Genomic DNA, 10,616 nt, shown 5'->3' with positions numbered 1-10,616 from the left:
ACAATGTCGTTGAATAGAACTGCAGTATAATTGAAGATATGTCAGTAGACAAATATATGGAATCCCTATAAGCCTGGCTGATATTCTACTCTGATTAATAAAATGGCATTAAAAAAAAAGATATTTGTCTGATCGGAAGCCTTACCTCTGCCTGGAGATTACCATGGACCGCCCATGCTGAGGGATTGCACACCGCAATCTTCCAACCAGAAAACAAATACCTATTCCTAGGAATAAACAACACCTAAGTGCGCGGAAATCCTTTCTAAACCGCTACTTTTCCGCACACGGAGATACGCAGCGACCAGGGAAGCTCCTGTTGTTAGAGATAAGTGCAGGAGAGAGGACACTGAGCCATCCCAGAGATAATTAGATCGATGATGTTTGTGTAATAATCACATCTGATTTGTGTTTGTTTCGTGTGACAATAGTTGTAAGGCCATCAAACATTATCCTCTGCGGGTTTATTTCTGTCAGGGAGAGCGTGTGCTGGTACCGAACGGTACCGACAAGAAGCAGAGGATTACTCGGAAGCAGGCGCCAACTGATACGACCATTTTAGGGGCTTACCGTGATTCAGGTTAACAGTTACCACAAGGAGAACAACACTTAGGAACTGTTAATATCTAAAGAGATAACGTCAAGGAAAAATATCATTGTTTGAATTAAGCAGCTCTTTTAACCTCTCTAACGTTTGTTGATGTTGAAGTACAACACCTTTTCTCATCTCTAATGATGATATAACTGATTCATCAATTGTAGTATAATTCAATGAATGCTTACACCAAAGACGCACCCCACTGAGAATATTGAGCACTAAGAATTAAACTCACAGCTCTTAATTCCTACCAAGTCGTACTACTAGATTAAAATTTGACTATTCATGAGCTTTCAGAACATGCAGAATGTTGCAGTATGTTTCGTAGTTAATTATCGTTGAAGTTACGGGGACGGGGGACGACATAGACTTTCTGATATTTATGACCCCCTCCTGCAAAAGTGGTGTCTTCCCGACGTCACTGCTGGAGAGAGAAAGGGTCATTCTGTGAACAAGGTTGACGGAGATCGACCGAAAATTTAGGGGTAAATCCCTACATTATCTTAGTGTTGGAAAGAAAGTTTAGCCTTTCTCTATAATGTATTCTACCAACACAGATGAACTTTCATGCTAAATATCGTTGAAGTTGTTCACATATTGTCTGTTTCAAAAGCTCGGTACTTGCTCTAATTGACATGTTGAGGATGTATGTAAATCTGTTGATCTCGTTGCTTTTTCCTCGTTTGTGTAAAAAGCGTGGCATTCTAACCCCCAGCTTAGGAGCATGATCTCTAGTCTAATGCACAATTGTATCTCTCCAAATCCTGGAGATCTGGTTAGAAACCTATGATTAGGACGTGTCAAAGGAAATGTTTGTGCCACATGTGTCGATTTCTTCGACGTAATTCTTTTGGGATCGTTCGTATAAGAAACCTCAGCGGGGGGGCAAGAAAAACAGAACACTCGTTTTGGTGCTAACTTTCTAACCAGTTAATCTTGAAAACAGCGTTTCAGGGAGTAAATCGTGTGTTGTAGCACAGAATGTATACTTTGTGGTGCCAAAACAAAGTCCAACCAATAATAGTGCATGATTCTACTACCAGTGGCTTGAAGAAGACTGACTCTCTTTTATTGACATAAATTTTCCAATATAACACAGAAAAGACTACAAGAAGTTGAAAGTAAACATCTAATTTTCTTTCCACAATTCTTTTATTGCGATACTCACTGTTTGATACTATATTTGCACCATAATCCTTACCTACTGTACATTCTTCTCATTCTTCTCCATATAAATAGACATTTACAACGAATAAACACCTTCTTCATAACTCTACACTGTTTCAAAGCAATGCTTCACCAATACTCTACCGTGCTTTGTTGATCCAAGGAGCTTGTATCAGCGTTCTTGATAAAAGCTCCTTGGTTGATCAAAGATTATGAGTAGCTGCAGAGGCAGGCATGATACCATCAACATATCCAAAGTGTGACAACTCCTACCTTCCCTAACTTTCAAAGTAAGTGCATGTACACCAAATAGCAATTACTCACATAACTGATATGATTTTGGAAACGGTCAAACGTTTCAGGCCGTTTCAGACGATCTTATTACTTGGATGTCTAGCCTCCATCTATATAAGTGTATATACATCTATCAAATACATAGTTTATTCCTCTGCTATTCCACATAGATATCTAATACTGTCTAGAAATACATATATCCTAAATCTCACTTATATAGCTCTATAGAGCCATGGACAGTGAATTGATGTGTTACACAAACTTAACATACACATGTACAGATATATACATTCGGACGACATGAAAAGGCACTTGGGCGAAACAGGGGACGTTGACCGTCAACGTTAACTGTAAGTTAATGTGTAATTCAAAAATCACGCTAGCTGTATATGTGAGGTATTGTTCAACACCTTTAACATTTTAGTAGCGACACGTCTCACCTCTTGACAACAGAACACGTTTTCGTTCTCTTTTTATTACACTGACTTCACGTGATCATCACGTGATCACGCCTTGGCAGCCTTCTGATGGTTCCCTTCCGTCCCGCAGAACCCGGATGTGCAGGTGTGACCAGAGCCGCCATTTCTCTCCCGGTAGTAACAAGCACCGCAGTAACCGCCGTACGCATGCGCATAGGGGGAGGGTAGGCCCAGACACCTGTTGTCGAGGAAGAAAGTGTTAGATGTTATCAAACATGCAACAACAACAAAAAACATCATAAAACATATTGAGTCCATTTTGTTGAATAGGAATAAGGTCTTACGAGTATGTCATAACATAGTAGCGCTAGGAAGAGAAGCTAACTGAATCAGCTAACAGACTGTCATCAACTGTTCAGCCATAGCCGATGCAGTCTGAAACAACTACACGTATGGTCGAGAGAAAAACAAATCAGGTTTTGCAACGTAGACAAGGTACATTGAGATCCCTCGTGTTGAATTGGAATAAAAGACACTTAGAAGAAAAGTGGATCCGGAAGCAGCTGCAAAATGAGCAAATTTATGCCGTAAAAATATGATGAAATAGGCACCAAAATAAAATGGCAATTACAATTGCAATTACTATCAAAATGAAAGTTTTTTATATTTCATAATGAATGCAACTTTTTTCACCAAAGTTTTTTTTAAACAAAAGGCTTGCGTGATATCGTTTGGGAAAGCTGTTTGAAGCCTTGTTCAAAACCAACTGATACCTTTACATTCCACCAGCCCCGGCAGCTTTAATCTACAGTGAACGTGCATTCATAGCAGAAGACAGCATGACAGCTGTATCACGGACAACACAGGGACCGCAAACTGTAATTGTAGTATAGATACTAATCAGTGACACGGAGGGCAAATGAAATTACACTTTTAGATGTTTTTGAGGTGTCGTCATTCTCGGTTCCACCTGTTAACTGCCCCAGTTTTTTTATTCTCTGTGAGAACGAACAATCGCCTCAGGTGACGCTATTGTCTCTCGGGAGCCGATGCAAACGGCTGATAAATCGGCTTTGAATCGCCGCACTTTCCCACTACTTGGGACCGGCGAGATTTAGCCAGGCTGGCGACGAAAATTACCCTGTCTAAAGGCGATTGAGAATCCGATACTGCTGATTCTTGTAATTGTCTAACAGGTTCTAAACTTCAGCTAGTCATCGCCCTGCGTACTATAATCGTTTGCGAAAGGGTCTCCCTTATTTGCTATGTTCTTGCAAATTGCAACGCGATTGAGAATTCGATACTGATGATTCTTGTCTACCACATTCTAGGACTCAGCGAGTCCCCCTACATGTTGTTTTTTTCTATTAAGAGGTAAAAGATTTGATAGCACACTAGTAAGAGGGAAGAAACTGTGTCTTTAGTGAAAGAATGTGATAGCACTCCTCTATCACATTAATTCACTAGTAAGAGGGAAGAAATTGTGTCTTTTAGTGAAAGAATGTGATAGCACCCCACTATCACATTGATTCAGTAGTAAGAGGTAAAAGATTGTGTTTACTAGTGAAAATATTTCATCATACAGACATTTGAATACTATTGCTGGAATGTTGGAATGCTATTCTATTGCTGTGTAATCTTTACTTTAAAGTTTAAACATTAGTTTGCAACACATTAAGCGAAACTGAAAACGAGTGCATTATGTCGACCATGCAAGAGTGTTTCTATGCTGAGCAAAACCGATATAAAACAAAGAAGTACTTTTGGTGCCTGATACCAATTACTGCCTTTCTTGAATATCCATACGTCAGATATCTGTACCCGGGCCTAGCGACGGTCAAGTTTCACCAAGACAACCACATCTAGATTGTTCGTAATTGAAATGGAATGAGAACGATCTCTCTATTGTCACATAATCTAATGGCATCCGCTAACAATTGGAGCAATTAAGTAATTTTGCACTAGCGTTACCACAGCGTAACATTTTCACACGGCTAGACTGAAGATCTACATAGCTAGAATAGTTGCGTTGATAAAAAAACAGTATTTTCTATCGCAATCTGCCCGATGATCTGTGTTCCACATTTTTGCGTAAAGCCGTCCTGGTGTAAATTCTGCGGTCCTGGGAGGTAACGAAGCTGAATATTTGTACTAAACCCAACTTTGTCCACCAGATTCTTACAGGTGATATCACGGATAGAAGTAATCTTACTGATAGCTCTTTAACTCAATGACAATTTCTTCAAAAGGCTTGTTTGTCTAAGTGCTGCATAGTTTAACACGTAACGTAAACAACAGACATTCCGATGGCCGTACCGGGAGCGGGGTTTTAGAGTAAAGAAAAAATGTTCATATAAATATCTTCTTCTCAATTTATATGTCTCTCATATAAGCGAGCCGCAAAGTAGGAAACTGTTCCCGCGGTCTTCAAGTTTCAGCATTCTACTTGATTTTAACAGAGATACCCGTTGCTTCTTTGCTTTGAAATTTATTAACATAAACTCACACGTATAGGAATCAAAACAAAATGTCATTCGCGGACTTTCTGACTTGGGCACCTGACTTTGTCTAAAAAATGAAAGTGTATCAACTTGTTTTAAGCCAGAGGAATGAAAAGTGAATAACTTTTACCATTTCTGACTACGTACACTTTGAACGACCCATGCTGACGTGACGCTCATTATGATGACGTACACGAATACAGAGAATCATATAAAATGTGAAATGTTGGAAATTCAGTTATAAAGCCTTGGACAACCCCCATAAACCAACCATCACAGTCAGCTGAACGCAGAGTGGAGGAAGTGGTTGGTGGGGTGTGAACTCCTACTCAACCGAAAGAAGTCTACTCTACTCTCAATATGTACATATTTAGTATCTGACCTGTATTGTTGGTCCAGTTGCGCTTTTTCGATCCGTTTGTCCTTCGCTCGGCGGTTCTGGAACCAGATCTTGATCTGTGTTTCTGACAGGTTCAACATTTCCGCTAACTCAAACCTAGAAGCCAACAACGGCGCAATGATCAGTGTTGATATACATTTGTAGCTTGAACTTTTCGTTAGAACCATACACATAGTTCAGTGGTTATGCGGCATAAGCTTTAGAAACATACGGAGGAACATTTAAATTGGGGTTATATTTCAAGTTTGATGTTTTTAAAGTTGTATTCAATTTTTCTTTTTGCTATGAATAAGGGAATTCCTTCTCTGGCGAAAGAAAAAAATAACAGGGCTCTTATATATATTCTTATTGCGGTAAAAGGCAATTCAGTTTTAAAACTATTTAGGCTTTCTTTCTCTATATATTTATCTTACCGTCTGGGTCTTGTAATGTACTCCGTCCTGTTGTACTCCAGTTCTAGCTTCATGGTCTGTTCTGTAGTGAAGGTGGTTCTCTGTCTCCGTTGTCTGCTGTCCTTACGGCGACGCCTGATAGGGACTATGGGCAGAACAAGAGTTATAGTACGGTAAACAGGCTTCGTAGGCTTCTAAATTCATAGTCTGTTCTGTAGTTAATGTGGTCCTCTGTCTCCGCTGTCTGCTGTCCTTACGACGGCGCCTGATCGGGACTAGGGACAGAACAACAAGAGTTATAGTACGGAAAACAGACTCCATAGAATCCTAACTTCATAGTCTGTTTGGTAGTAAAGTTGGTTTTCTGTCTCCGCTGTCTGCTACCCTTACGGCGGCGCCTGATCGGGACTATGGACAGTTCGGAGTAATTTACCGATCTTTATCATTTCCCTGACGTTCACATTAGGAAGTTTGTAGGTACAGGATAGCTGATAGAGAAATATGGAACGTTACTTCATTGCTGTATTGTCATCAGTAATGGTGTATACCTCTTCATTTGATACATAACACATTGTCTAATGCTTAGCTAATCTCTATCAGTTATAGAATGTCTGTGTCTACCTACGTTTGAACTGAATGAAAAAGAAGCCTATACATTAGCATCAATCAACACACAACTTGTCTACTTGTATGTATCGTGACATAGTCAACAATGTATCATCCTCTTAATCGTATTAATGTCATCATCACGCCAACAAATATACATTATGATCTAATGACGAATATGGCTATAAAGCCACCATATGTTTTATGATTATGAGCTGCTCTGCTTGTTATTTGTGGATTACTGGATGGCTCTATAGGGAGACAGGTGCTTCCGGGTAAAGCGTGATGCAGCTGCAAGAGCAGGATGGAAACAGAAAGCGCGCGGTGGTACAAGGGATTCTTGTTATTCTCCACCAGACTACGCTGGATAAAGAAATAGTCAAATTGAGCAAAAGAGGGGAACTGGGGATAGTTTCTCAGGAACATTTGGCCACCATAGGGAATTATTTGCCCTCAGTTAATCGTACCACCGGCTTACTCTTATTGTCAATCATGCACCTTATGTTTGCCGAATTTCATATTCCGTGACCATTTAGGAAGCTCAATGCAAGCCTTCATGCATAGTGCTGTGCTTCTTATTATATTGTACCTTGTCCTGTTCTCTGATCGTATATCAGTTCTACTTGGGATTATTAGAAAACGGGTACAGTTCATCGGCTTTACACGAAATGACAAATGCAACCCCTCAAACACGACAGATTACACGAGAAGCCATGCCTCTATAATTGTATAGTACATTTCGACTGAAGAACTAGAACTGAATATAGAATGTAGCGGTAACTCACAGTATCCCGGTGGCAGGGCAGGCAGACTGGTTCCCCCACCGTATCCAAAGTCGGAGTACGAGCCAAACCCCGTGTCCTGGAGGTACGACCTGAGAAACGGGGAAGGTTTTCTTTTCTTTTTTTTCATTTGACCAAAAACTAACGCAAATGTACATTTCTGTTAAATACATATCATACAAACACATCTTAAGCTATATTTTCAACATTACCGAGAGACGAGAAGTAGTCAAAGCTATGTATTAGAGTGATTTTAGACCTGATGTTTTAGATTAGTATTAGAAGGTCATATATACCCACATTATGAGAGGGAAATGTAATACAAAGAATACATCAGTATCAATGTGGAAAGATTATCTTTGGGACCACCAAAAAGTCGGTGATGAGTCGCAAATAAATTTGAAAGTTAATCTCTTTAAATTTAGAGCTAGTTTATTGTTTTCGCTCTTAATCTTCTTGTGTACATGTATTCTTTGTTCTACTTTTCCCTCTCATAATGTGGATACATTTGCATCAATTGTCAGGAATAACGGCATAAGATTTACCTGTGATACATCTCTAACTGTGACTGTATGCACGGCATGGAGTGGCCCGGTAGAGACATCGCAAGCTTGGCGTCTGCAGCGGACATCGGCGGGGATGTGGTCGGGACAGACACCGATGTGAACGCCGAGACTCGCGGCTCGCCCGTCGCGGTGGACCCCACCAGGGGAGTCGGACCCTCTGAGCTGAACCCTCCTCCGAAGGCGCTGGTGGTACACGGTTTCAGGAGCTCCATACTGCGTCCCTGGGGGAAGATAAGAAATAAAGCCTGGTTCATATGTATATTGAAATAGTCATCAGTAATGGGGATGGGTGTAATCTTCTACTCATTAAAATTATCATGATCGTCACACTTAGTTAAAGAACCCACCACACGTATCGAAAGAAGAATTCATCCCGGTGTGAGTGCGGTCTGTGTACCGATTACCAAACAAACAAAATCAACAGTTTAAAGTTCTGTACTTCTAAAACCCGTAAGAAATACATCAAAAGCAAATGATATATTTAACATTGATTGTTTCCAGTTTTAAAGTCTTAAAGGACTCACCACTCTTGTCTAAAAGAGTAGGGGTCTTTCATGTGGGAGTGAATCAAACCTTACAGTCAGGCCTTATGAAGCTTGTACTGTAGAAATAGTATGTTACATCTAAAGGTGGTTTACCGGCTGTGCAAAACAAACACAAACCAAGCAGATCGCGGCGTTGTATAGTTTTGAAAGCTGTGACAAACAAAACAAAGTAAACTGTATAATTTTACACTGTTTCCTATCTAAAACTACAACCCACTGGTGCGACTATACTGCCGTCCTGAAGTAGGCTAATCTGTCCCTTGATCTATAGAAGAAGAACAATACGGCTGGTGTTTAAGATAAGGCGACTGATAATGTAGATAAATGTGACAGAAGACAGGGACCGAGCCGCCAGCTTGGGCCGACACGGAGACTGAGTCTACTCCCCCCGAGGCGAAACCCGTACACTGACCCGTGGGATCTGGGTTTAAACCTTTTCATGTTCCGAAATGTTAGACTCTGAAAAATGAACTCTTGTGTTGTTTTTCTGAACTGTATTGACTTTGGCATAGCATACTATAGACCGTGTTATGCATTAAAGAATTATTTGACAATCACATACGTTCTACCAATGAGGTTGATTCTACATTGAAATAATGTACGTGTTGCCGATACTTGTTGAAGTATACATGATAGTGTTTTTTTATGGACAGTTTTCAATGTGCCATTTGGCATGGCAGAAAAGAGGAATCACAACACAAAAGTGACTCAACAACTAGATTAGGTTTTGTAAACAGCCAGACATTTCACGAACTATCTGTGTCAAGTTGTTTGGGTAACTTCTGTAGTGTGTTACTCTCCAAGCAGAGGTTAGGCTCCTGTTTTTAGGATTTTTAGGCGTTTTTATCGTGACCGAGGAAATCAACAAAACAGTACAAAATAGAAAACCCGATCAAGCCTAAAATACGTCAAAAACAGCCGGAGCCTAACCTCTGCTTGTATAGTAGTAGTGTGTAGCTCATTGCCTGGATGTCTAACCTACATCGACGGGAATAGGAGTAACGTTATCATTCAAAATGTCAAAACATGAAAAATGATCACGATATCTGATGCGGCTAAACGTTCTCTCCTCTTTAACACCTCTCTTAATTAATCCCCGTTTGACACCTACGGAAGTCCCCAATGAGAGATAGTTGTCGCTGTCCATCACCTACTTCATCAATCAAACTAATCTCGGCACAAAAAGTTTGCAATGCTAACTTCAGTTGATCATATTTCCGTTGTTTCTTAATCACATTCAGTGTATTACATATAATTAGAAAGCGTGTGTGATTTCCTTTCCAATGGTATCAAACTCGTTATACTCAGTGTTAAACAGAAGCAGGGAAAAGTGGGCAAATTCTTTGTGACCCACTTACCTAAGCAGGCCTGTTGATCGTTCCATGAGTTTACAATGATAATGAATTTTATACCATTGGAAAGGAAATCACAAACGCTTTCTATTGATATATATTACATTGAAATTAATACATTAACTACGAAAATATGATGTACCAAAGTTGATATTCCAAACTTTTCGTGCCGAGTTTAGTTCTGTCGTCACCCCTCTATTCTGCAGTGGAATAGTTCACATCATATTCCAATTTTTAAAGTCTAATTTCCATGATATCTTGACATTTAGAAGCATCTTACTACCAATGTATTACCAAACGTAATATGCAATTAAGCAATCATTACTATCTATGTATACAACATTGCATTCTTCTGTATGCTATGTGTTCTAGTTTTACCCAGAGGATTGCTTCATTCTTCGCCTCAGTAACGTTTCGAAATTCAAACATTCTGAAATATGCACGAAAGATGCTAATTAAACGTGTGGTATCCTTCCCAGCGACACCAGATCGTTCAAAACAACATTTCAAGGTAAGTGCTAAGGTTGTGTACCGACGAATTGCGCCGGAATGTCGATGGAGCTATTCTCCTTTTGGTTGATAATAACTCCTGGCATCATGTATGACACTTGTGGTTAAGGATTTGGGAAGGCAAACTTTGAAGTTGTCTATGACGGAAAATAAACAACTGGTCCGTGATAAAAGTATCCAAGAGGAAAGAATTTTTATCGAAAATTGAAGTTCAGTATTTTGTTTTGTAAAGCAAATAAACAGACGTACATTTTTGTTTAGGTTTCTCAGAATTTTTGACAGATACCAAATGTTTTAAGAACTTACCAACATTGCCCTATCAATTACAGTGAAGGCCTTGTACGTTAAGGATGGAACAAGCTTTGTTGTTTTAATAGTTATTTTTTATCTTATATCTGTATTATTTGCTTCGCTCACTTAACACCACTCTGTTGTATCTTGTTTGGGAGGTGGCTTGAAAATAAGCCATTGACTCCCAAGTGTT

General features: G+C 39.7%; 1 protein-coding gene across 1 annotated transcript; it reads right to left on the bottom strand.

Moving 5' to 3' along the window:
- Positions 1-1,731: 1,731 nt before the first annotated feature.
- Positions 1,732-5,910, bottom strand: LOC118403394 (homeobox protein rough-like). Its single transcript, XM_035802104.1, has 3 exons — positions 5,793-5,910; positions 5,362-5,475; positions 1,732-2,716 (listed from the first exon to the last, which is right to left on the bottom strand). The coding sequence occupies exons 1-3, from the start codon at positions 5,843-5,845 to the stop codon at positions 2,566-2,568; spliced, it is 318 nt and encodes a 105-aa protein (XP_035657997.1). The 5' UTR covers positions 5,846-5,910; the 3' UTR covers positions 1,732-2,565.
- Between the last annotated feature and the right edge of the window lie 4,706 nt (positions 5,911-10,616).

The sequence above is a fragment of the Branchiostoma floridae genome, chromosome 16 (genome assembly GCF_000003815.2).
Source record: "Branchiostoma floridae strain S238N-H82 chromosome 16, Bfl_VNyyK, whole genome shotgun sequence".
Taxonomy (NCBI): Eukaryota; Metazoa; Chordata; class Leptocardii; order Amphioxiformes; family Branchiostomatidae; genus Branchiostoma; species Branchiostoma floridae.
Note: the sequence above shows the minus strand (reverse complement) of the source record. Positions and strands in the feature narration are given on the sequence as shown.